We start from the raw sequence: 27,792 nt of genomic DNA, 5'->3' as shown, positions 1-27,792 counted from the left end.
AATACAAAATATAACTATTATAGTATCTTGATAACCCTTCTTAGTGTGTTCTATTTGGCTGAAATTAGCTTTGGAGGTTGCTGTGGGAAAAATAAAGTGCTTGATAGGGTTAAAGAGGTATTTTTTGTTAGTTATGCTTGTAGCTAGTTGAGTATCCTTCCGGGAAGCATTCCCAGATCCTTACTTGTGAAAGCCTTCATTGCAACACCAGTTTCCCCCCAGAAGTAACTGACTGAAATGATCCTAATTTTCTGACTTAATTATGGGAACTGTATATGCGATACTGGTAAATTATAATTATTTTCACTGAAATTCTGCAGAAAAGGCTAAAATTGAGAGGTTTGGGGCAGATAGTGTTGCTTTACAATTTTTAGAATTACCTAGATATTTGTAATCAGGCAAGAAGGAATCATTTATTAACCACTGTGATGGGATGAATTTATGGCATTAGTTGCTTTTCTCAAACTCCTGTTTTATATCAGATTGTTTAGAAAGAAGTAAATGTAAAAAATTGTACCATAATACAAGTTCTCATTGATTAAAGTTTTATTAAAGGGTTGAGTATAGTATCAGTAGAATTTTATTAATGGGTGCTAGGATATATAAAGGCCAGAATACAATATTGTGGTTCATGTTTCACAGATGTTATCAGAACAGTCTACAAAATAGACTCTCATTGAGTTATAAGATCACAGTTGTGATGAGGATTTAGGGAAGAGCTAATATACTGAGGCTTTGCCTTGGAAACCAATGTTGTCCACAGCTGCTGCAGAGTGAAAGGACTGTATTCACAGTATTACAGTCTTTGGACAGAGTAGAAGTTCTTGGCTTTATAGTCATCTTACACCAAAAGGACTTTTACTGTGTTTCCTTGTTGCAAAAGACTGTTGACACGACACTTGTGTGCTTAGATAATAATGCCAGTTTATTTCAGGATTTGAAATTCTTAACAGAGTTTTACTCCGTTAAGTCTTTTGCTTTAGTTTTTAAATAACAATAGAGGAAAATTAACTTGGAGAGAGGTTTGCTCTTTTTTTTTTTTGGCAATTATTTTCATAGCTAGTTTAAAAATAATCTTATTTCCAGTTGAAGGATATCTAAAAAGTAATTTGGGGAAAATGTGGCAAAATCAGTTTTAGTTTCTGTATTCAAAATTCAACCTGTAAAAGCTTAGATTTGTAGAACAGTTTTGAATATAGTTTCTGTTTTGTGCATGTGCACATATATGTGAAAAGTGTGAAACCATTTGGAATTTTATGTATAAGTTTATAAATATATATACCTTTAGTTCTCTTACTATCAGTTTTTCCTTTCAGTATTTGTTTGCATTCTCTGGGTGTTTCTCTAAGAAGTATTCATAGTCTCTAGGTGACATTAGCTATTGCCAAATAATTTTTAGATTGTGTCACTTATACATATATGAAAATAAAGGTTTGTCTTTAATTTCTGATTACCTATAAGGTGGACTCTCAGTATCCCCCTGTTCAGAGACTGATGACCCCAAAGCCAGTTTCCATAGCAGCAAATCGAACTGTTTATTTTAAACCATCTCTGACCCCGTCTGGTGAATTAAGGAAGACAAATCAAAGAATAGATAAAAAGCACAGTGTGAGTATGTGTTTATTTTCACTCGTCTTTGAATACTGATTAAAATGAGTAAGAATAAGTAAGATACAAGTACTCTACCATTGCAGTCTAGCAACTAGATAATGCATAAAGTTTGTGTTAGTGATTACAAATTGGTATGCCTTTCAAATGGCTAGCACCTTGATCAAATCCTAAATTAGTATTTACTAGTAACATTAGTATATACCATGGTTTAGATTAAATAATTTTGCCAGTATTGCTTTATCTCTGTTTTGTTTGTATTGTTATTGAACTATTTGAAAACAAAATGTCACATAACATATCTGTTCATCCCTAAGTACTTTGAGGTGCATTTTCTAAGTACTTTCTTCTTTATTATCACATCTGAAGAGATTAATGTTCATTCCTACTTAATATTCTATAATATCTAGACCACACTCCAGTGTTGTTTATAGTTGCTTTTTTGAATCAAAATCCAAGCAGATCTCATGCATTGCTTTGGTTTTTTTGTCTTTCTAGATCTCAAGCCTTGACCCTCAATACATTGTTTTTGCTGTAAAATAACTGTTTTATTGAGATACATTCACCTGTTTGAAAAGTACAGTGGTGCAGTGGTTTTTAGTATATTCAGAGTTGTTCAGTCATCACCGCAGTCAGTTTTAGAACATTGTCCTCACCATTGTCCCCACCCTCCCAAAATCTTATACCTGTTAGTAGTCACTCCCCACTCCTTCCTCTCCAGCCCTAAGCAACCACTGATCTGTCTCTCTGGATTTGCTTAGTCTGGACATTTCATATAAATGGAGTTTTAAAATATGTGGTCCTTTGTGACTCACTTATTTCACTCAGCATAATGTTTCCAAGGTTCATCCATGTATATATCAGAACTTTATTCCTTTTTATGTGGCTGAATATTATTTCATTGTTTGGATATACTAGATTTTATCCTTTCATCAGCTGAGGGACATTTGGGTTATTTTTATATTTTGACTGTAACTAATAATACTGTGAATGTTTGTGTACAGGTATTTTGTCATCATATGTTGTCATTTTTCTGGGGTTTGTACCTAAGAGCGGAATTGCTAGGCAAAAATTGGTTTGTGGGGAGACCAGGCCAGTTGTCTTAAAATGTCCCATGTTTGGGTTTGTTTGTTTTCTTGTGCTATTTAGCTAAAGTATATTTTTTGTATTTAATGTATTTACATAGTATCTTACTCTTTATGCCTTTACTTATATTTAATCTCATTTGATCTTCATAACCTAAGTTATTTAAAAATTTCAAACTAAAGTTGAGAGAATAGTACAGTCTTTACCCATTACTCCTTGATTCACCAGTCATGAACACTATCATATTCGCTTTATTAAAATTTAAAAAATATTTTGAATATAATTTTGGACTTAAAAGACTTTGTAAGAACAATTATAGGACTTCACAGTTTACTAACTTTACTGTGTATTTCTTACAGATGGGGAATTCCCTTAATGTAATAAATGCAGAATAATTATCAAAACCAGAAACTTAATATTGTACAATACTGTTATCTAATGTACAAATTTTATTTAGATGTTGTCAGTTGTCCTGGAAGAAAAAAATTCAAGATTATGTATCCATTTAGTTTTCTTCCTTTCTTTTTTTTAAAGATTTTATTTATTTGAGAGACAGAGAGACTGAGAGAGAGAGAGAGAGAGAGTACACAAGCAGGGCAGAGGGAGAGGGACAAGCAGACTCCCAGATCAGCAGAGAGCCCGACATGGGGCTTGATCCCAGGACTCTGGGATTATGACCTGAGACAAAGGCAGACGCCTAACCCACTGAGCCACCCAGGCACCCCTGCATTTAGTTTTCATATCTATTCATCTCCTTTAATCTAGAACAGTTCCTTAGGGTTTTTTGTTTGTTTTTGTATTACATAACCGATATTTCTAAAGTACAAGTTACTATGTAGAATGTCCTGCAATTTGAGAATGTCTAATGTTTACTTATAATTAGATTCCAGTTATCCTTTTTATTTTTTTATTTTTTATTTTAGAGTGTGTGCAAGCACGGGGGCGGGGCAGGAGAGAGGGAGAGAATCTTAAGCAGACAATGCACTGAGTGCAGAGTCTGACCTGGGGCTTGATCTCAATGACCCTGAGATCCTGACCTGAGCTGAAATCAAGAGTTGGGTGCTTAACCAGCTGGGCTACCCAGGGGCCCCCAACTTGCGTACTTTTGGTAATAATATCAAAGAATAGATGCTGAGCTCTTCTCAGATTGTCATGTCGAGAAGCACATGCTATCAATTCATCTCATTAGTAGCAGTGTGATTATTAAGGTGATGTTAGTAAGATTTCTCCAGTTTAAAGTTACTAGTAATTTTTTTTTATCTGTTGTAGTTAATAAGTATCTTGTGGGTAGATAACTTTGAGAGGATAAATATCCTTTTAGTTGTTAGCATTATTGTAATTTTTACCTAAATCTATTGTTTGTAGATTACCAAAAGGTGGTTTTCTAACTCCACCATTCTTTCTACATTTATTAATTGACATCCTCCTGGAGGAAGAGTTTTCTTCTCATTTATGTACCTATCTATGTCTGCGTTTTTTTTTTTTTTTTAAAGATTTTATTTATTTATTTGACAGAGATAGAGAAAGCCAGCGAGAGAGGGAACACAAGCAGGGGAAATGGGAGAGGAAGAAGCAGGCTCCTAGCGGAGGAGCCTGATGTGGGGCTCGATCCCATAACGCCGGGATCATGCCTTGAGCCGAAGGCAGATGCTTAACCGCTGTGCCACCCAGGCGCCCCTATGTCTGTGTTTTTTAAGTCAGCTTTATTTCTCATATTCTATAGATTATAATTCTTTATTGGCATTATTTATTTTGATGTTCATATTGTCCCATTTGGCCTTTGAACTGGCTCCTGTGTCCTCTTTGTATTTCCCTTCAGTGTTTGAACACTTAGTTGCTTTTTGATATAAAAGAATCAAGGCTCAGGTGTCTGAGTGGTTCAGTTGGTTAAGCATCCAACTCTTGGTTTCAGCTCAAGTCATGATCTCAGGGTCGTGGGAGTGAGCCGTTAGTAGGGCTCTGCAATCGGGGGGGGGGAGTCTGCTTGAGATTCTTGCCCTCTGCCCCTCCCTCTGCTCTCTTACTGTCTCTGTCAGACAAATAAAAAATATTAAAAAAAAAATACAGGCTCATCCTGTAAGTTTCTCGTCCCTGTCCTGTATTTTGCTATTTCTCCAAAGGGCCATGATATCCTTTTAATGGAGGAACTTAAATTGCAGAGAATCATTTCAGAGAGAATATCCTTATTAATTTGCTTACACATTTAATAGGCCATCATGAGAGATGAGTAAAAGTATTTTTGTGGTTTGTAAGTATATTTGTGTGCTTACTACCTTTTTGTCGGGCAGTGTGCTCAGTGATCTTTTACATGTATAATCATGCTGTAATTCAGTTGCCATTCAGAAAGCAGGGTACGGGTCTTAAATTTTAGGATTCACTAACTAAAAACCCATCAAATTCCTGATTTCAAATATTAAAATGGACGGACAGAAGGGAGGTATTAAGAAAGTTAAAACGAAGAAGCAGGCATGTAAATTTGGTGTGCTCGTTTTGTTCTAGACTGGATATGAAAAACCTGTGACACCAGGACAAACTAGAGAACAACGAGAAAGGTAATGTCGTCTTTATAGCTAAAGCTTCTTTATATTTCATTTGTAAGGTCTGTGTTTTATTTATGTATTTTTTTTGAAGATTAAGAAGGTTAAACAAAATGCACACAAATCTGTCAGCTTTTAAAATCACATTCAGCTGTATATTTCTTTTCTTGTTAGCAGTTCTAATTTTTAGGTGTTCAGTTAGTTAACAAGTTATGGACCAGAGTAATATATCATTTGTTTTAATTTTCTTTTTCTTTGCCTAGTGGCTTTTCTTACCCAAATTTCAGTATGTCTGCAGCCAATGGTTTATCTTCTGGAGTAGGTAGTGGAGGCGGCAAGATGAGACGAGAGAGAACGCGCTTTGTTGCATCTAAACCTCCAGAGGAGGAGGTAGGGTTCTATCCTTTATATTCTTGAAGTTCATGGAAAACTGTGGTGTGGTGGTGGTGAGGGGAGACCCTGAGGGCCGAGGGATGGGGCTTGGGGGAGACCCAGCACAAGAATGACTAGTCTGCCATTAGAGCAGTCCCTTCCCAGTGTGAGTGCGCGTGCACGTACGTGTGTTCAATACTCCCTTCACTGTGATGACACAGAAAACCTAACCTAGGACCCTAAATTCCATGGGTGCCACTAAAAAGCCTTTTTTTTTTTTCAAATAAGAGAATTAAAATTGAAATTATTTGACCTTTGGAATATTATTGTATCATTAGGCTTTGCCTGTTTCATAAATGGATTAACACTGCGCTCTTTTCACTTGCCATTTTTGTCCTATTATTTGTGAAATTTATCAATGTTGTGAAAGATAATTCAAGTTGTATAATTTCCCTGTTACAGATTTGTCCAGTCTGAAACTTTATCGCCCTGTTCTGCAGGGTGCATGTGGGTTGATTTCTAGTACGTGCTGCAGTGACTGTTCATGCACTTCTGCTTCGGCACACAGACAGTGTGTTCTCTAGGCTTTCTCTCTAGGATGATGGCCTTGCTGGGTTCTAGGGGATCATACACATCTCCAAACGTATTAGATGTTGCCCTGTTGCTCCTGAGGTAGTTTAAATACTTCCTTCCACGTCACAGTTGGTGGGTGTGCTTTTTCTTTTTCCTTATGGGTATTTGATTTTTTGGATTTTTTTTTTTAAGTTTTTGCCAAGGTGATGTGTGTGAAGTGTTATGCCATTAGAGTTTTATTTTGCATTTCCTATTTACAAGGGAGGGAGCCCTGTTCTTGTGAATTTCTTGGTCATTTGGGGTTTCTCTTCCTTTATCCATTTCTTATTGGATTATTTCTTTCATTGGGAAGATTTTTTTTTTTGAAAGATTTTTGTATATATTCTGAAAATGAAAGTTTGAATAAGATAAGGACTAATTGAAGATTGGTTAAATTAACTTTTTATTTATTTTCTAACTACTTTGAGTTGAATGCAGGCCTTCTTTCAATCTTTTTACAAGTGAATTTCAGCCTAACTGGGTCATTTAAGTTCTGATACATAATGCTTTCATTTTTGTTTTTTTCTAATTAATATTTCATTTGTAACTTCTTCATTGACTCGTGAGTTTTTTTTTAGGAATTTTTAGATTTTTTTTTTTTTTTTAAAGATTTTATTTATTTATTCGACAGAGATAGAGACAGCCAGCGAGAGAGGGAACACAAGCAGGGGGAGTGGGAGAGGAAGAAGCAGGCTCATAGCGGAGGAGCCTGATGTGGGGCTCGATCCCATAACGCCGGGATCACGCCCTGAGCCGAAGGCAGGCGCTTAACCGCTGTGCCACCCAGGCGCCCCAGGAATTTTTAGATTTTTAAATAGGAGATCTTCTATAGGTTTCTGTTGACTCTAAAGCCATGTTTTGGTTGAAATTATTGTACGAGTTAGTATTGCTTCCTTTCTGTCTATTGGTATGCTTTCCAGGTTTATTTAGAGTAGGCAGTCTTTCGTTTTCATTTCCTTCATCTCCCGTTTTCCTGTTGAGCAGTTTTGTAGTTGTGCCTCTCTGAAGGCACCAGAACCGTGACTTCCTTGGCAGCTTGGACTTTCTGTCCCCTCCCCTGTCTGGTGGTACGTGGCATTGTGCTGGGGTCTCGGCTCCGGGACTGGTCTTGAGGTTCTACGTGTTGCTCTCCTGCTGGAGTGTTGTGAAGGGAAGGAATGTATTCATGTATTCTACTATCTTCAAAGAAAAAGTCTTGAATGCCACTAATGACACAGGATAAAAATATTTGTAGTTTTCTTAGCAAACCGATTTTCTTTTATTGAATCTCTTCATGTAGACTTGATTAAATGACGTTTAAGAAATGGGTTGTCTTGCTTTGTATACATAAGGAAATTAGTATCTGAGTAATATAGCTCATTATATAGCCTGTTCTCTAGATGAGCTGTTACATTTCTCAGTAAAATTTGTGTCTCTGGCTTTTTAAAGTTTATCCCTGCATGAGGAGAACATCTTGGTTTTGGTGTTTGCCAGATAACAGATTTGTGAATTTTGCTTATTTCCCTTCAGTTTCAACTTTAAAGAATATATTCCTGAGCTCTTTAGCTGAAGTTCAGCTTGCTATCTGTAGCTCGGTTTTGGCTGTCTTACAGATACGTGTTTATGGGACTTTGCTGTATCAAGACATTGGGAGGGAGGTGAAAATTTATTGACTTACTTTTGTTCTTGTTACTTGGTATACTGTGAGGAGCTTTATGAAGGTCTAACCCTCTTTATCACCTCCTCCCTTCTCTGGACCCCCTCTTCATTCCGGCCAACTGCCAACTGCCAATTTTGCATCCCAGGATGCCTCACCCAACTCCTGTCCCTAGTTCTAATCCACACTGGAGTTAAGAGTCGCCAGGTTTCTGAGGAAAGAGGTAGCAATGGGTGGCTGCCCCAAATTTCTGCCTACCCTGTGTTTTTTTAATCTAGGTAAAAGAGGTTTTGGGTAGATGCTTTTTCTTACTTATTTTGTATTCATTGCTGTTTTTGTTTCACATAACAAATATGTTTAGACCACTGGTTCTTAATTCAGTTATAGTTAATAGGAACTTTTGATAAAGGATGGAATATTCATTTTTGTGGGTATTTTAATGGACTTTTGGGATAGGCCAAATGGAAGAAATTTTATTTTTATTGGAGTGTAAACAAATTATGCTAATTTGAGGTACTGTTGGTATGTAGCAGGGATTGGTATATTTTGATTCACTTAAAACATTCAGGTTAACAACTTCATATTGTAAATAACCCAATTTGCATTATGAAAGTTTAGCTCTCATTTCTTAGATCTCAAAATATTTAAGGATTGTGTGTTAGTCACTAAACATTTGGCATTTTGCCTCTACTGTGATACCAGTTTATAATGAAAAAGCTTATTGATACCAGAACAGATGAGTGTTTGTGTGTCTGTGTGTATAAAATACGACTGAGTTGAGGAGATTTAATTGCTTGATATTGTCATGTCAGGTACAGGCCTGCTACTTACTAGCTGTGAGTGATGTTGGTCAAATTAATTCCTTGTACATCAGCTTATCTGTAAAGTGGGGATAAGAAGAATAAATAGACGGAGCTTGTGTCTGTGGGATGTTTGCCATTTAATGGCTGTATGATCTTAGACCATATATCTTCCTGCCTTAGCTTCCTTACCTGTAACAGTAGTATCTTCCTCATGTGAGGTAACCCATGTAAAGTTATTACAAAGGTAATATATAGTAAGTCACATATTTAGTGATTGTTGTGTTCAACTTGAAGTACCTGGAAGCATCCATTTATAATTTTTAACTGTCTCGTAGATTTTTGGGACCCACTTCTAATCAACTAAGTCAAAATTTTGGTGAATAGGAATCAAATTTAGAATTGCTTCAAGGTCAGTGATATAAAGAACCGGTATGGCCAAGTCTGTGGTTTAATGAGTTGGCATAAGTAAGATACAGGTTATTCAGTTGATGTGCCGAGGTGTTGTAAGGGTTTAAAGGGAAGAAGGTGAGACTAAGGATTGAGATCAAATGAAACTTCCCTATGGAAAGAGCCAAATGCATCTTTGTTTGCTTTCTCTCCCCTCCCCCAGTTTTGATTAGGGTAAGTTTCAAACCTGTATTGAAATACTGAAAGAATTGTGCAGTGAACACACATGTATCTAGCACTTAGATTCTAATACTTTGTTATATTTGCTTTATCAAGTGTACACCTTCCCTTTTGGGTGCATTTCAAAGTAAGTTGAAGACATCAATATACTTCACCCCCAAATACTTCAGCATACATAGCACAAACTACAGTCAAATATTTGTTGTTTTTTAATTCAGTGAAAATTTCCATGTAGTAAAATGTAAAATTCTTAGGTGTACCATTTAATGAATTTTAAAAATGGTTACACCTGTGTAACCCAGACCCTTTTCAAAGTGTCAGATATTTTTCTCTTGCTCCAGAAAGTTGACTCGTGCTCCTTCCCAGTCATTACTCATCAGCTACTACTCCAGAGGCAATCACTATTCTCATTTTTTTTGTCCTATATTGTTGTTGCTTGTTCTGGAACTTTGTATCAATCCAGTTGTCCAGTATGTTGTGTTCTTTTGTGCCTGGCTACTATGAATAAAGCTGCTATGAACATTCTTTTGTAGCACTTTGTAGACATGTGTTTATTTCTCTTGGGGTAAATAGCGTAAAAGTGGAGGAGCTAGGTTGTATGATATGTGTTTAACTTTTTCTTTTTTAAAGATTTATTTATTTATTTATTTATTTATTTATTTATTTATTTATTTATTTATTTAATCTCTGTGCCCATCGTGGAGCTCGAACTCACAACCCCAAGATTAGGAGTTGCATGCTTTTTTGACTGAGCCAGCCAGCGCCCCCCCATATGTGTTTAACTTTAAAGGAAACTGCCAAACTATTTTCCAAAATGAATATAATATTTCACACTCTCATCAAGTGTGTGAGCACTTTTTTCACTCTTCATCCTTATTAATAGTTGTCATCTTTTTAATTTTATCCATTCTGCTTTGTCTGTGGTGCTGTTTCATTGTAATTTTAATTTGCATTTCCCTGACACGATAATGTTGTGTTCTTATTTATGTGCTTCTGGGCTGTGTGCTTATTTCCTCCTTTTTTGAGGTATCTTCAGGTCTTTTGCCCTTTTAAAAATTGGGTTTTCTTACTGAGTTGTAGGAGTTCTTTATAAATTTTGGATCCAAGTACTTTGTCAGATACTAAGGTCTAATAAGTATTTTCTCTCAGTCTGGCTTGCATATTCATTTTTAACTGTATCTTTTGATCAGATGTTCTAAATTTTATGAAGTCTGAATTTATCTTTTTTAAAAAATTATTTTATTTTTTAAAGATTTTATTTTTAAGTAATCACTGCCTCCAATGCGGGGTTCAGACTCACAACCCTGAGATCAAGAGTCCCATGCTCTTCCCACTGAGCCAGCCAGGTGCCCCATTTGTTTTCAATTATTTTTACTGTTCTTTCTTCCCTAAGAAACCTTTGTCCATCCACAGGCTGCAAAGTAATTCTATGTTTTCTTCTAGAAGATTTATAGTAGTGTTTTTATGTATCTTTCTGATTTCCTTTTTGATTTCTTATATGATCCGTGGATTATTTATAACTGTGTTTAGTTGTGATATTAATGTTTTGAAATGTATTGAGACTTGTTTTATAGCCCAGCATATGGTCTGCCTGATCTTGAAGCCTGTATTTTACGGTTTTCGGGTAGAGTGTTTTTTACATATATGGTGTCAGATGACAGTAGTATTTCTTAGATCTTCTTTGTCCTTGCTGAATGTTTTTTTAGAGTGTGGAGTGTGTCTGTTTAGTCTATTAAATTATTGAGAGATAGGAGTTAAAATTGTCCACTTTCATTTTGTAAACTTGTCTTTTCCCCTTATGTCAGTTTTTGCTTTACATATTTTGAAGCCCTCATTAAAGGATATGCCTTACACATTATGGCTCCTTAGTTTACTAAATGTTCTTTAAAAAAAAAATCTTTGGAAATACTCTTTGTCTTGAGAATCTGCTGTATCTAGTATTACTGTAGTCAGCCACTCTGTCAGTAGAATAAGCCTTCTTAGGCTTACGAATTGCAGGTTGTATCCTTTCCCATCCATTCGCTTTTAACCTGTATTTTTTAAATGAGTTTCTTATAGACGATATATGGGTGAGTCTTGCATTTTATCTATTTTTTGCTTTTTAATTGGAATATTTATAATTAATTATTTATATGTTTGGATTAGGTCTCCCATTTTTCTAGTTTTCCCATTTGTTTTTTATTTCTTTTGTTCCTTTTGAAAGCTGTCTTCTTTTGGTTATTTGTTAGAATTACATTTTAATTACTTTGCTCTTTACTCTTCATGTTACTTAGCGGTTCCTCTTGGGATTATGATACGTGTCCTTAACTTTCACATTCTACTTTGTGTTCATCTTGTACCTCTTCCTATAAAATTTAAGAATCTTCAGCTTTATAGTTTGATTCACCTCCCCTCTTCCTTGGTATTTTAGATTATACTTGTCATTTGTATTACAATTAGGCTATAAACTCACAGCGTATTATTTTCGCTTTATACAGTTGTGTGTATTTTTAAGAAATTAAAGAGTATTAAAGTTTTTTGTGTTCGCTCACATATTGTTCATTTCTTCCAGAAACATGAGTTCCATTTGGTATCAGGTCTCTTCACCCTGAAGAACTTGTAGAGCAGGTTTTACGGCAACAGATTGTCTTAGTTTTCTTTTATCTGAAAGCATCTTTATTTTTCCTTTGGGGAGAAGGCTTGACTTTACAGAGGTGTGATTGATGTACCATAAACGACATCCATTTGAAATACTCCGTTTTAGCCGGCAGGGAGCTCACCTCAAGCCACACTCTCTCCCACCTGTGGTGGGTGGCAGCTGGAACTCTGCAGTCTAAATTGGCTGCTTGGTGTCTGCCTTGTACACAAGCAGCCTACACATCTGCTAGAGATTTGGACAGCTTACATGCAGATTTATATGCCCCTCATTTCTGCATTTCCCCTCGTTTTCTAGCTGCTATGGTCACTTAGTCTGTCCTGTGATTCCTCTATGAACAGAATTGCTGTTTTCTCTCAGAATTTCATCTGTGCAGTGGCACCAATTCTCAGAGTACAGGAAACTCAGTGCCCCTCTCTTCTTCCAGGCTTTTTTTATCTCTGCAGTTTCTGCTTGCTTCTGCTTGCCCTCCAGTGTTTTCAGATGGTTGTTTCTTTCTATTCTGTTCGGAGTTTACAATTGTTATCAGTCAGGTCATTGGTCAGATAATGAGCTATTCCACCATAAGCAGAAGCAGAACTCTTTGTTTGCCCTTGACCTGGGTTGTTTGAGACTTGCGCTGATCTTTGCTATATCGGAGTAAAAAAACGAAGGCATTTCACCAAACTCACCAGGACTGATGTTTATTAAGTGCTTGTTTTATATGCCCAGCCCATATATAACTTTGTGTTCTATTAATAATACTACATCTATGGTTTGTTTTTTTTGGTTTTTTGTTTGTTTGTTTCTCATTTTCAGCCATCAGGAAATTGGTACTGAGGGCAGTTAGGTTCACAAAGCCACCATGTGTTTGTGGCACAGCTGGGATTCAGATCTTTTCAATTCTTTTGATTCAGGAGCCCACACTGTTATCATAGTATGGTGCTACCTTTGCCCTATTCTCAGTTTGCCTGTAGCTGTAGCAGTTCTTCCTGAAAATAAGTAGGGATAGAATAAGGATATGAAAGATGTAATCTCTCATTATGAAACATGTTGTGTTTTAGGAAATGGAAGTACCAGTATTGCCGAAAATCTCTCTACCCATCACCAGTTCTTCACTACCTACCTTCAATTTTAGTTCCTCTGTGATCACAACATCCTCTCCATCACCCATTAGTCCTTCGCAATCATTAACAAACAAGGTACAGAACCATTGTACAAATAGAGGTGATTTTTGTTCTTTATTTTAAAAAATCTAATATTCTGTTGCAATGATAAGTTCCCATTATGGAAATTAATAACTCAGAATAAGAAGAGAAAAATGGAGACGGTGTTTTGCTTTTTAAATGTCCATTATAAAGGGATACATTATAATGGAGCGCTCTTTAATTCTGATGCTGTGCCTTAGAGACTGATGATTGTAAGCTTGTTTCCGAACACTGTTTCCAATTACGATGCTTTTTTTGGGTAAGAATGGGGTTATTGTTTTTATTTCTCAGGTAGGATTAACTGCTCCCGAAATGATTTACGCTTTTCGCCTTGGCTTTTACTTTTTCTGAACATATTCTTTTTTGTTTGTTTGTTTTTATAGCATATTCTTGTAGATGGATGGTATTTTTCTCCTTTAGACAGATACTCACCTCTGAGATAGAGTATACTCCCCTCCCAAGGAGAAGCCAGATTTTATAGCAGTTAATTTATTTTTCAGAAATTTTAACAATTTATTTTTATTTTTATTTTATTTTATTTTATTTTTTAAAGATCTTATTTTTAAGTAGTCTCTACGCCCAACATGGGGATGGAACTCACAACCTCAAGATCAAGAGACGCATGCTCTACTGACTGAGCCATCCAGGCACCCCTTAACAATTTTTAAATTGGTTAAATAATTGATTTTTAAATCTAAAAGGAAATTGTGTTTGACTTCTTTGAAATAATTAATTTGCTTAAGTTAAGTCTATTTTATTATCAGTTGCTTTCTCTAAAATGCTTTTGTATTTTAATAATTTGGAAAACCAGGTACAAATGACCTCTCCGAACAGCACTGGCAGCCCCATGTTTCGATTTTCATCTCCAATTGTAAAATCTACTGAGGCAGATGTACTACCTCCATCATCTGTAAGTAGCTAGCAAGGGATAGTTCGTATTTATTTTTTTATCAAAACCAAGATGCCGTTGGTGGTAAGAAGTACCATTGTTTTTCTTTCAACTTAAAAGAATTTCAGTGTACAGAAAACTTGAATGCGTGAGCACCTGTTTATTTTCCACTACCTATATATACATATAAGCATATATATTTTCTCATGACCATTTGAAAGTTAAGATACAAACCTCTTGATACCCTTACAGCTTTTCCATATGTCCCCTAAGAAAAGGACATTCCTCTGCATACCTGCAGTATGTTATCATATCCATGAAATTTAACATGATATAATAATAACATAGGCCATATTCAGATTTCCCCATTCCCCTAGGCTGTCCTTTAATAACAATTTTGTTTCTCTTGGACCTATATCCAATTAAGATCAAGACCTGACCAACTAAATTGCATTGCATTTGGTTAACATGTTTCTTGAATTGCCTTTAATCTGGAGAAGTTTTGGGTTTTTGTGCCTCAGAATATATATTTGTTTCTTTTTCATAAATATTTTGGGGAGAATAATAAGTTTAATGTTCAAGTTGCCCCATGCATCTTTGGCATGCACATCGTTTTTACATGTTGCTTCTCTTCTTCACTGTGCTCTTGTTTTCTGTCACAGCTGGATGTTCCAGATAATTTTATAATTTGTCTGCTGCATGCCTGAAACCTGTCCATTGTCCATAAAGTCTCATACTTTTTATTTATTAGAAAATGGTATTTAGAAATCCAGAAATGAGCTTTAGGAGCAAGTAATTATTTTATATAGTGCTTTGAATGAAAAAAAAAATGCCTAAGAAATGTAAAATGCTGTTCGATAGAACATACCATTCATTCTAAGAAGCATCTCAGTTTTAGAGATTGTAAAATACGAAAACCTGGAATACATGAAATTCAGTGTGTTTTTTTTTTTTTTGACTTGGAATAAGAAAAAGCTATTTGATACTCATTTAAATAGACTCTTAAAGGATACGTTTTTTTCTTTACAGATTGGATTTACATTCAGTGTGCCTGTTGCAAAAACAGCAGAACTTTCTGGCTCTAGTAGTATTTCAGAACCAATTACAAGTAGTAGTTCAGGTAAGTAAAAATTTCTTACAAGTTTTTATATAAAAATAGTTGCATTACATTAGATTAGTATTTCAGATTCTTTTAATCTGTAGGAAATCTTATAAATGCTTTTATTAGAAGGAAATTAGCTCTAAAAAGCAAACAGGAGCTAATAGCAACCCTTGACAATATTTTTAGTCTCTGTTCTCAGAAGTACTTAGCTCACTAAATGGATATGTTACAGTTTGATTGTGACAGTGATAGTCATGGCAGCACATAGATCCGTTGTCTTCGTTTAATTAAAAGTGACATTTTAATATAAATGAAATCTCATAAGTTGAAGGGTTGTCTACATTGTTATTGAGGTGAAGTTATGCTGGCCGCTGCCTATAGTGATACATAATTTCTGAACTCAAGGAATGGGTGTTGAGCAAAGGAAATGAGTCATCAGATAATTAAATCCTAGCATTTTGTTGTGATAGTGGTGGTTTTCTTTCATGTGTTTGCTGTTTAGGAAGTGGAGAATCATCTGGGCTAAGTTACTCAGGTCAAAAATTTTTGAACAGGAGCAAGGGCTCTTGTTTATCCAAGCGATAAACAACAAATGCAAGGGTGCAGGAACTAGAGAAAAAAAGCATGATATTCTTTGAAATCTGTAGGTAATTTATCATGAAGTTAAAAAGTAGCTTAAAATTCTAAAAATTCCAGAATGTTACACTAAAGAATTGGATTTTAATCTGAATGTAGTAGGAAGACACTGATTTTAAATGGGGTGAGCTGGGTGTCATGGATTGACAGCAGTGTCCATTAAGTGGGGGAGGGTGTGGGTGGGAGTGGGGTTTTATAGACTGAGATATCAGTTCTTTTGCCCTATCCAGAAGTGTTTATTTGATTTTCTCAGTTTTTTTTTTTTTAATCTCACAGTTTTGGAATTAAAAACAAACAAACAATGTAGATCCTCCCTCAAAGGATAGAGTAAAAAACAACAACAAAAACCAAAGAGCTAGGACATAGAAGCTGAACGCTATGGTTGATCCCAAAGATAAGAGTGTAGATTATGAGAATGGCACAAAATAGGAATTTCGTATGTTTGCAGTTCTGTTTTTTATTGATTAAAACAGGCTTGTGTAAGAGAAAGAAGTAACAAGCACATTTCAGGTGTACTTTTTACCACAAGATTTTTTTCTTTAATGTTACTATGAATTCATAGAGGAATAAACTACTGCAAATTACCATTTTCATGCCTGGTTATGAGGAAAGGCATGAAAATCCTTCCCAGTTTTTACTAATGCATTACTAAGGGTAACTGGATGAGCACTAATTTGTTAAAACAACTTTTGTGTTTCATCACATCTGGGGAACTTATCCAGATTTTTAAGGCATTTTTAAGGAGTGGCATACATAGAATTTTGAGAATCATCCTCATGACTTCTGTCATTAAGAAGCTGATGGAAAATGTGTAAGTTATGATTAATTACTTTGTGGCAGGAGCTATTTTTTCCATTATCTTCTTATTCTGTCAACTTGAGTACACTGCAGGGTATCTTTAAAATTTACCTCAAGTTACTAAAAGCTTGTCAGTTTCGATTCTAAAGGAGAATAGGCTATGACGAAGTGCTACAAGCATATGTTTTATTTTGCCTTTTTTTTTTTTTAAGGTTTTGTTTATTTATTTGAGGGGGAGAGAGAGAGAGACAGAGATAGAGAGCACAAGCAGGGAGGAGAGGGAGAAGCAGGTTCCCCACTGAGCAGGGAGCCTGATGGGAGCCTTGATCCCAGGACCCTGAGATCATGCCTGAGCTGAAGGCAGATGCTTAACTGACTGAGCCCCCTAGGCGCCTGCGTATGTTTTGTTTTGTTTTGACACAGTTATTATAAGATAGGCACAGTGTTTTGTTTCTTGTATATTTTTGTTACTGAGATGAAATTGATGTAAGGCAAAATGAATCCTTTTAAAGGGAACAAATTCAATGGTGTTTAGTACTCTCATGTGCAGTGTAGCCACTGCAGTCTGTCTAGTTCCGAAACAGTTTTATCCCCCCTCCTGCAGAGGAGACGTGTACCTGCTAAACAGTCCTTCCGCACCCCCCCCCCCCCCCCCCCGTCCTGGCAACCACCAGTCGGTGTTTTGTTTCTGTGCGTATACCTATTCTGGAATCCTACAGTATGACTTTTTGTGTCTAGCTTCTTTTACTTACTGTTTTCAAGGTTCATGCATGTTACAGTATGTATCAGTACTTTACTCCCTTTTTTTCTTTATTTATTTTTAAAAATTTACTATTTATTTATTTGCTTTTATTTATTTATTTATTTATTTATTTATTTATTTATTTATTTATTTATTTATTTGACAGAGACAGCCAGCGAGAGAGGGAACACAAGCAGGGGGCGTGGGAGAGGAAGAAGCAGGCTCCTAGCAGAGGAGCCTGATGTGGGGCTCGATCCCAGAACGCCGGGATCACGCCCTGAGCCGAAGGCAGACGCTTAACGACTGCGCCACCCAGGCGCCCCTGCTTTTTATTTTAAGGAGGCTCCATGCCCAACGTGGGGCTTCAACTCTTGACCTTGAGTTTAAGAGTCACTATGCTCTACTGAGTGAGCCAGCTAGGTGTCCCAGTACTCCACTCCTTTGATGGCTGAGTGAGATTCCGTTGTATGGATATACCATAGTTTTTCTGTTCATCCATTGACGGACATTTGGGCTGTTTGCAGCTTTTGGCTTTGTGCATAGTGCTGGTATGAATATTCATATACATGTATTTGTTTGAATACTAGTTTCAGTGCTCTGGGATATATACCTAGAAATGAATACCTAGAACTAAATAGTAGTTCTATGTGTAATTTTTTGAGGAACCACAAAACTGTTGTTCTCAGCCTGACTCCTTTTACACTCCCACTAGCAGTGTATGAAGATTCTAATTTCTCCACATTCTCACCGTGCTTATTTCTCATTTTTTGTTTATAGCCATCCTAGTGGGTATGAAGTGATGTTACCATTGTGGTTTTTGATTTGCATTTCTCTAATGACTAATGGTGTCAAGCATATTTTCATGTGCTTCTTGGTCCTTTATCTTCTTGGGAGAAATGCCTATTCAAGTCCTTGGCCCATTTTTAAGTTGGTTTATCTTTCTGTTGCTGAGATAAAAGCATTTTTATATAGTCTGGATACTAGATCCTTATCAGATATATGATTTGCAAATAATTTCTCCCATTCAGTAGATTGTCTTTTTGCTTTTTTGATAATGTCCTTAGATTCACAAAGGTTTTTAATGTGGTAGTGTTCAGGTTTTTTTTTTTTTTTTTTTGCTTATGCTTTTGATGTCATATCTAAGAATTCATTTCCAAATCCATGGTCATGAAAATATACCTCCTCGGTTTCTTTTACGAGTTTTATGGTTTTAGTTCTCACGTTTAGATCATTGATCCATTTTGGGTTAATTCTTGTTTATGACATGAGCTGGGCATAGGTAGGACTTTTTGAAACCATTTGACCCACTCCTTTTAAATTGGCAAACACTTAAGAAAAACCTGGTTATTTATATTTTATTATGGAAAATTTCAAACATTTTCAGAAGTAGTAGACTGAATTCCCACGTACTCTTTTACCCAGCTTTAGCGCTTAGCATTTGATGACCAATCTCGTTTCTCTTTTTTTCATCCCTCCTTCCCCTCTCATGCACAGAAACACACCTATTAGGTTGTATTGAAACAATCCCACACATACTTCATCTGTAAAACTTTCTCCCTTAGAAATAGAACCACAAAACCATTATCACTGAAAATAAAGATTTCTTATTTTAAGTATAAGGGTATGTTTATTTTGGAAAGTTTAGGAAACAAAAAGAAGCAATAAATAAAAGTCACTCCTCACTAGCAGCCACCACTATTCTTTTGATGTATCACTCAGAATCTTCTGGACTTTACAGTCTTCCCCTGTAAGTGTGCATTTAAGGTGATTTTTGTGTCCGCACAGCGTGGCACCCTGCCGGCATTCGGTGACTGATGTTGTTGGTCCCTTAGTGGGCACCTGTCACCCAGCTTTCCAGTGTGAAATCTGAGCGATGCTTGCTTGCTTTTTTTTTTTAAGATTTTATTTATTTATTTGAGAGAGCAAGCGAGCAAGCATGAGCAGAGGGAAGAGGCAGAGGGAGAAGCAGGCTCCTCGCTGAGCAGGGAGCCCGATGCAGGGCTTGATCCCAAGACCCCAGGATCATGACCTGGGCCAAAGGCAGATGCTTAACCAACTGAGCCGCCCAGGTGCCCTGAAAACTGAAGGATACTTTCAATCATAGGATGAATTTCTAGAAATGAAATAACTGGCTCAGTTGGGAATTTATTGTTAAGGTTTTTTTTGATCAGTATTGTAAATTGTTATGTAATCAGAAACCTATTTCACGCAGTTTATGAGCTTGCTCCCGTTGCCATCTCCTCTCCAATGTTTGATTGGATTTGATTACCAGTTAATTCACTGGGTAACAATTATAGTTTATATTTTTTGTCCTTTTGGAGAAGAAAAATGTGTAGTGTATAGTACATAGTATTTCTACTGTCTTATAATGGTTAACCCTGTACTTTTAAGTAAATTTGTTCATTATCTTTGAATTACAGTGACGTTTTCATGATATTTTAGAAGTTGGTCCAAATTGGCGTTGAAAGATCTTTTTAATACATTTAACTCGATCCAGTGCTTTTTCTTGGCATAATATCTTTTATAATTAAAAAAATTTCAGCTCAAGATATCACTGCAGTGAATAGTACAAGCTGTAAGAAGAAGCCAGATGAAGATTGTGAGGGCCCTTTTAGACCTGCAAAAACCCTGAAAGAAGGAAGTGTCCTAGATGTTCTCAAAAGCCCCGGTAAGATAATAGCTGCCTTTGAAAATACTCTAAAATCTTAATTACGAATTTGTGGTCCTGTTTTTATGTCACCTGTATACTGGTATACTTTCGTTTTTTAAAAAATTATGGCTAGTTTGATAGGAGATTGATTTGAAAGTAACGTAGTCAGATGTAATTCTTTTGGAGTAAATATCTTAGAAACTCTTCCTTCTTTAGAATTCAAGGACTGTCCTAATATGAAATCTCTTAAGAGGCAAGTATAGCGGGAGAAAAAGGGAAGTGTAGAAGGAGGAAATGAATTGCCTTTTAGAAGAGGTAGGCCAATATGGGGGGGAAAAAAGTAAATCTGATGATATACTTGGACATACTTTCTCTGGTGAAAATGTTGAACTGCCTTGTTCTCAGATCATTGCCCAGTTCTTTCTGGGCAAAGAAAGAAAGAAAGCATTTGCTGATTCTAACATAGGTATATATAAGGGACAGTGCTCACTTGAAACAAGATTTGAGAGTTCATAGAAATAACTTGAAGGCAGTGACTAGAAGTCCTCAGATAGGAGTTTAAGTTTTCAGTTTGAAAATCCGAGGACAGCTACAGCTCCGATTGTGATGCCTGCTGTAGGAATGTAAAAGTGTTTATAAGGTGATGTGGTTACTCAGAGAAAATTTAGATTTATCGAGCAGGTAGACATGTTCATGTCTAATTGAATAAGAATTTCCAGATAACGTTGGCTTCTACAACAAGATTTAGGAGGATTAGGTTTCTTTGGTCTGGCTTTCTCATTTTAGAGATGAGTATACTGTCTCCAGGAGTCCCAGTAACTTAGATGATTTGGCACAGTTGGGGCAGAGCTCCAGCGGGCCTGGGCTAGAAGTAACTGAGTAGTAGAGGGGCATCGCATTCCTACAGTCGATCTTCATATAAGTAATACTCTGCATTCATGATGCCCAGCCCTCCTTCCTTTCAGTTTGCTTTAAGTAGCAAGAATTTGGAGGAGTCCTATGTTCTTTTGAGGGAAATTAGGAAAACCTGAGAAAGCGGAAGGAAAAGAACTCTATAACACCTTAAGATGGTTACTGTTAAAATTGCACCAAACCTAGTGACACAAATTAATCATTAACAAGACAGTACATTTTAGACCACTGGAAGTAACTGAAGTATGTGGCTTTTGCCTTTTTGCTAAAACTAGTTCGAGGTTGTATTAATTGTAGCACTAGAAAATCTCTAAATAACAGTCTTCTGTATCTTCTCACCCTCCAATTTTCTTTTCCTTTGGTGTTTTAAAAGCTGGAAAAACAGGTCACTGAGTTTGTTAGTATATGTCAAACAAAGGTTAATTGGTCCAGAGTAAAGGATTGGAAGGCCATTCCCATGAATAAAGTTGGAGTGAATCGATTGAATTCAGTAACAGCAGTTTTGGTAGTACGAAGACTTTTTTCAACTCCTGTTACTCCATGGTTCTGTGTGAATACCTTGATTGTCTAAGTACGTCTTTAGTGGTTACAGAAAAGGTGTACTTACAATGTGGAAGGTTCTGTGATTATATTGGAGAACTATTTGAAGCAATTTGTTTGAATTAGGGTTTGGTAATGTTCTATGGGCATGTCTTTGAGTAGCATGAGCTGAGGTTCTGCTAGGGTAGACTGGGTCTTCCTTTTTGTATTTCTAGGCCTTACCAGATGGTTTGGTTCATCTCTGTTGGAATTTGTCATCCTATTTCTCTTTGAGCCATTACCATTTTAAAGTTCTGTATGAGCTTAGTATAATTAAAACCAGTCCTTACAACTCCACTGTACTTTGGAGGGACATCTGTCCAATATGCATAGCTACACGGCTCTGCTGGTTTTTACTGAAAGTAGAGGATACCACAGTAGTGGATTATAACTGGACAAGATTCAAAGATTATAGATGTTGAAGACATTAGCCAAGGGAACACCTGGAAGTAAAAACAGTTGAGGGAAGAAGGCTATGAATATACTGTACATTGGTGTTGCGATGAGGCGGAGTGTAGCAAAACATGGATGACGGTGTATGTCGGTAAACACTACAAATTAAGGCCTCACATTAGATGTTGGTTGAATTATAGTAAATAGAAATTCTTAGAGGAAGGTGATAATACTATAAACAAAACATCTTTTGTAGAATTTTAATGAGGACCAAAGTGTCACTTAATTTGTGATTGGTAAATATTGCTTAGGTAAAAAACAATTCTATTTTTAAGTAGTCCACATTGGATTTTAGTAACTGCATAAATGTATATAAATATGTGTTCTCCCAGTAATAGCATTTCAGTTCATGTTCTGATTAGAAAGCTTCCCTTGCCTTTTTTTTTCTCCTCACACTCCCCTCTCCTCTTTCCCTCAATATAGGTTTCACATCACCAAAGGCGGATTCTCTTGCTGCTCAGCCTACTACCACAAGCCCAGTCGTTTATACAAGACCAGCAATAAGTAGCTTTTCTTCTAGTGGCATCGGGTTTGGTGAAAGTTTAAAAGCCGGACCATCGTGGCAGTGTGATACTTGTCTACTCCAGAACAAAATTACAGACAGCAAGTGCATAGCCTGTCAAGCAACAAAATTGCCGCCAAAAGAGACTGCTAAACAAACTGGAATTGGAACACCAAGTAAAAGTGACAAATCAACTCTTCCTGCATCAGGGACAGGTTTCGGAGACAAATTTAAGCCAGCAGTGGGCACTTGGGATTGTGATACCTGCTTAGTGCAGAATAAACCCGAGGCGATAAAATGCGTGGCCTGTGAAACACCGAAGCCTGGGACTGGGGTTAAGCGAGTCCTTACGTTGCCCACGGCTTCAGAGAGTGCTGTGACCACGGCTGCTTCCTCTGCCACCTGCACTGTGACCACCGCCGCCTTAGGGTTTGCAGATCAATTTAAAAGGCCCGTGGGATCTTGGGAGTGTCCCGTATGCTGTGTTTTTAATAATGGAGAAGACAGTAAATGTGTGTCCTGTGTGTCTGAGAAACCAGGTATGTGTATGGCTCTTTGGGAAAATTTTGTTCATTATTTTAGTAGGATGTTTAAATTTATTGTCTGCTAAGAACCACCTCAATGTAATGTGGCAGGATGAGCGCTTCCTCGTACATCTTAGTTTTTCTAAGCTGTCTTGAGGTGAAGTGACTTGACTGGGGCTGGATCTGCCTGTTACCTGAGGCAGCGCGTTAGCCAGCCCAGTATATACTTGTACTTCTTTCTTTACGCAGATCTTTATCAGAAACTTCTTGCTCTTCACGATCATTTTCCAAACTGACTACTACAGATGCTGAAGGCTCTTAGAAGGGACAGTCTGTCCCAAACTGTTAAATACCACTTCATCTCTTCCTCTTACAAGGGAGGATGGCAAGTGGTCATTTGCAGAGACGGTTTCAGTGAGGGGTAGACAGGTTGCTTCCTGAAAAGGCTGTGGCTGAGTATGAATGGCGATGCCTGCCCCTGTACGCTCTCTGCCAGAGATGCCGCAATGATAATAAGTTACGGGGTCATTAATGACAAAATTCTAACCTGGCAGAAAAATGGAGTCATTGGTTTGAGTTTTTCCTTTCTCTGTTCAAATTTGAAAAAGTTAACTGAGATTCGCAACTGAAATGACTCTGCTGTTCTTGTAATAATATTGTAGAATTATTTGGTATAGATATATGATAACATGGGTACTAAATAAAACCTTTTGGGAATACCCTGGGAATTATACTTCCATTTTTATTGCATTATTCGTGGACATGTAGGTTTTAGGTCTGCAGCGGAAGGTTCTTGATTTGTTAGCCTGTACCCTGTGTCTGAACACAAGGCTTGAGCCATATTTCTAATTCTTACTGGACATCTCCACAAGGATAAGATTTTAGAATCTTCATTCTGAAATAACTTTCTTTTTCCATCTAGCATCCTCCTCCCCTTAAAAAAAAAAAAGAAAAAACAAGTCTTTGATCATATAAGAAACCAAAATTAATTCTGAGGTAGGAAGTAAATTGTTAGCCACAAATAAAGGAAGCTCGTAGGTTTATTAAAGAAACCTGACTTCATCCTGTAAATGATGAACCATCATTTTAAGCAGAGGAGTTAGTTGCACAGTTCAATTTGTATGTTTGACAATTTTCTTGGTGGCTTTTTGGAGGGTAGATTTGAAGACAACGAAAGTTGGAGGGAGACCAGAGGACAGATGAGGAAGTCGTATCAGTAGTACGTCTGGGCAAAGGTAATGGCGATGGATACTAACGGAGTCAAATCAGGACGTAGAATAATGTACAGTTGAAGCCCTGTGGGTTTGAAGCTGGGAAGTTGACATATTTATGCGAGGCCTTTGGGTATCCTCTAATGGGCACTCTGGGCTGGAAATACCGATTTGGTAGTCATCAGGCAATAGTTTTCAAATAAGGCATTGGGAGTAGAGGTGATGTAAAGTGAGGGAGTTGGTGGGAATAGAGATGATGGCCTAAAACTGAGCTCTGTTAACTTCAGGGAGTGGCAGGAATGAAACTTTGGAACAGTTAATCTTTTAAAGGAGAAACCAGAGAGGACAGCCCAAACTACGTGGCACTGGTTGCTTCTTAGAAGATTGGACTTCGGGGAACAAGAGTGGAGGTCTCAGTAAGAAGACTGTTACTGAAGCAAGAGCTGAGGGCCACCTGAAATAGGGTCGCAGTAGTCGGTTCAGAAAAAGGGAACGAAACCTATAGGAGAAACGGAGAGGAGGACCCATGTAGCCACGCTGAACAGCTGGGGCACCAGAGCTGAGGCACTAGAGCTGAGAAGGAGACGACGGAGCTGCGGGCTGCAGGTACAGCTCAGGAAGCTGTTCTGTTGGTGATGAGACTTGTGAGAAGGACGCTGGACTGAAGATGGAACCTCGGGGAGCGGTTTTCTTGGCAAGATGGAGGAGAACCTAACAGTAGAACAGACACTGGGTGGACAGCAGGTGGAGAGGCTGGAACGAATGGCTCCACTGGTCACACACTTGCTTCTTGATGGCTTTGCGGAGCCATCCTTCCCGTGCCCCCTCCGCTCCCCCCAGACTTGCCAGTTCTGCCTGAACGTTGAAATGGCACCTCTGTGAATCCGTTCTGCTCCTGCCCCTTCGTCAGCTCTTCCTTCTTTTTTCATTTATCACTTTCCATCTTGACGATGGTGCTACTGTGCCCCTTTTTAGACCGTTAGCACTTTGAGAAGTTAAGCAGTATTTCATTCCTCTTTACGTCCTTAGAACCGTGGTATATATTATGGTACTTAATAAATGTCTGTTAAATAGCTAGGTTCTAACCCACGCCATGAACGTCTGTGCAAAAATGATCGTTTCAAAGGTAGAGACCTAGGCTTTGAAACCTTGCAGGGAATGTAGTCTGTGGCTGTGTATTTGATGTGTTAGGATATTGCCTACAGTTTATACCTTAGACTTTAAAATGCTGTGCTGTTTGAAGAGATTTGATAAAGATTCTTAAGGACATTTTAGTCTTTTAGTCTCTGACTTCTGAGCATGTGTTTTTTTTTTTTTTAAACCATGATTATTCAAACTTCGGGTTAAGAGAGAGCTCATCACTAGGCAAGGTGAGTGTGAGCTGCTTGTTTGTAAGATTAAAAGAAATCTGAGATGTCTATACTGTTTTTAACAGTGTAAAACTTATATTTCTGGCACTTTATCTGTCTTAATAGGAAATACTAATTGAACGTTTAGACTTAGTGGTGCCTTAAGATACTGACATGTGAATTAGAATTTGTGTTTCCTCACTGTTTTTTAGGAAGTTCGGTACCTGCTTCAAGTAGCAGCAGTGTCCCCACCTCTCTGTCTTCTGGAAGCTGCCTGGGGTTAGACAAGTTCAAGAAACCCGAGGGCAGCTGGGACTGTGAGGTGTGCCTGGTACAGAATAAAGCAGATGCTACCAAATGTGTGGCGTGCGAAAGTGCAAAGCCAGGCACAAAATCTGAGTTTAAAGGTAAGGCATTGGTGCTGCGCCTCCTTGTACTGCCTTTTTAAGGTGAAATATTTGCAAACAGCTTCAGTTTTAAAATTGTTCATTCTCTATTGAAAATGCATATAAAATGAGATACCGTTCTGGACACTTTCAGCTCCCATCTGAGTTGCTGTAAAGATGGGTGATTTCCGCATCAGCAGTGAGGTGTTTTTTCTGCAGCTGGTAAAGTTGTGTGGAGTCTGAGAGAGTTGCAGATACTTGTTTCTCTTAACAAACCTTTGGCATTTAGATGAATTTCCTGACTCTTATGTGACTGGGAGTTTATGCCCTGAGACTCTTATTGTACGTAATCTAGACGCGGGCTTTGGTTTCCCAGAGAATGTCCCAGAAAAAGAACCCTCTTAATAATTTTGTTTCGTAAATCCAAAGGAAGAACCTTTAAAAGCAGTTTATGCTAAACTGTCACTAGAGGCCAAATTTTTCAAGTCTTCGTAGCCCTTTATGACTTGACTTGGTATTTCATATGAGGTGCAGTTCAGTCAGAAGGTCGCTAAAGCTGGGAAAGAGCAGAAATTTTAGATCTGAAGAAATGGAGAGGTGAGAAAGATTTTAATCGGTAAGGGAGGAGGCCTCAAAGGTGAGACCGTGAGGGTATTTAAAGAAAGAATGCCAAGCTTTATCAGCTTGTAACCATGTCTGGGACTAGTGGCTTTCAGACTTTTTTGGCTGGAAACCCATCAGTGAACTTTACACGGTGACCCATCGCACGCACAGGGTATGTGTCTGTGTGAGTGAGTGAGAGGCGTCACGAGCCAGTACTCACTCTCCAGTATGTTTAAGTTACCCTATTTCCGTTCTTTTTCATTTTAGAAGAAAAATGCTGTTGCGACCCACTGAATTACATGGCTAAAGGGACACAGCTGGATTGAAAAACACTGCATTTGGGGGGCGCCTGGGAGGCTCAGTCTGTTGAGCGGCTGACTCTTGGCTTCGCTCAGGGTTGTGAGATCAAGCGCTGTGTTGGGCCCCACGCTCAGTGTGCAGTCTGCATGAGATTCTCTCTCTTTCTTCCCCTCCCCCCCACTCGCTCGTGCTCTCTCTCTCTCTGTGTCAAATAGATAAACAAATAAATAAAACCCCAGACACTGCATTTGGGTGTTTGGGAAGATCACTACTTTCCGGCGCACTTGGGGTTGTTGTGTAGCTGTTCACCTTGTGGTCCTCTCCCCGTGCTCTCTCCCCGTTGTGCTGTGGTCACCGTACCTTCACATCTGTGCCTTTGAGGCAGAGGTGATGACAGGTATCGTGTTTAGCCCCCCAGTCTTAGCTTTCGGTCCAGTACCACTTAAGGTATTTACGGGCCATGTGGGATACAGCTTGCTCCTGAGATTCGGATAGTTTTTCAGTTAAGTTTCTTAGGGAGAGAAAGGAATGGGTCATCATTAAAGGGGGGAAATTTGAAGAGAAGAGGGCTTTTAAAGCGTGGCTGTCATTTGCCTCTGTATGGGGGTAGGCGACACAACGGGTAGGTGTCGCAGCGCACCGGTGATTCCTGTTCTTTCTAGTGTACTCAGCCACGGAAGAGCATTAGGAAACCAAGACTTTGATCTTGTCAACATTGTACTGTTTGTCTTTCTAAGTACTGCTTCTGCTCATGCAGTTCTTCTGGTTCTTTGATGCTAAAGTTGTTGTTTTTTTAATGTTGGATTGATAACGAGTTTATTCACAAGATTTCAAACTCTAATTATGACAGGATTCATAGTGAAAAGTCTTTTTCTTGTCCCCATTGGTTCATTTTTCATCCTTCCTCCCCCAGCAAAGGTAATAACTGTGGTTAGTCTTTCTTAGAACTCTTCCAGAGTTCTTTATGCACATGATATGCAATTATACTCTTATTCTCTGTATTCTTGTTTCCCTCTATTTTGTTAGGAAGTGTTGTGTATCATACTGCCTTTC

The 27,792-nt window shown here is 37.7% G+C and overlaps 1 protein-coding gene across 3 annotated transcripts in view; it reads left to right on the top strand.

The window, feature by feature from the left end:
- NUP153 (nucleoporin 153) overlaps nt 1-27,792 on the top strand; it is a 74,010-nt gene that overhangs the window by 34,069 nt on the left and 12,149 nt on the right. For all 3 annotated transcript variants that reach the window (XM_045811713.2, XM_045811715.2, XM_045811716.2), the window contains exons 9-17: nt 1,462-1,608; nt 5,194-5,246; nt 5,495-5,621; nt 12,960-13,097; nt 13,915-14,013; nt 15,022-15,112; nt 19,813-19,938; nt 22,288-22,905; nt 25,663-25,857. In XM_045811713.2, coding sequence (XP_045667669.2) covers nt 1,462-1,608; nt 5,194-5,246; nt 5,495-5,621; nt 12,960-13,097; nt 13,915-14,013; nt 15,022-15,112; nt 19,813-19,938; nt 22,288-22,905; nt 25,663-25,857 — 1,594 coding nt within the window. The remainder of the gene's footprint in view (nt 1-1,461; nt 1,609-5,193; nt 5,247-5,494; nt 5,622-12,959; nt 13,098-13,914; nt 14,014-15,021; nt 15,113-19,812; nt 19,939-22,287; nt 22,906-25,662; nt 25,858-27,792) is intronic.

Source organism: Ursus americanus, chromosome 32, assembly GCF_024610735.1.
Source record: "Ursus americanus isolate L20-20 chromosome 32, mUrsAme1.1.p, whole genome shotgun sequence".
Taxonomy (NCBI): Eukaryota; Metazoa; Chordata; class Mammalia; order Carnivora; family Ursidae; genus Ursus; species Ursus americanus.
Note: the sequence above shows the minus strand (reverse complement) of the source record. Positions and strands in the feature narration are given on the sequence as shown.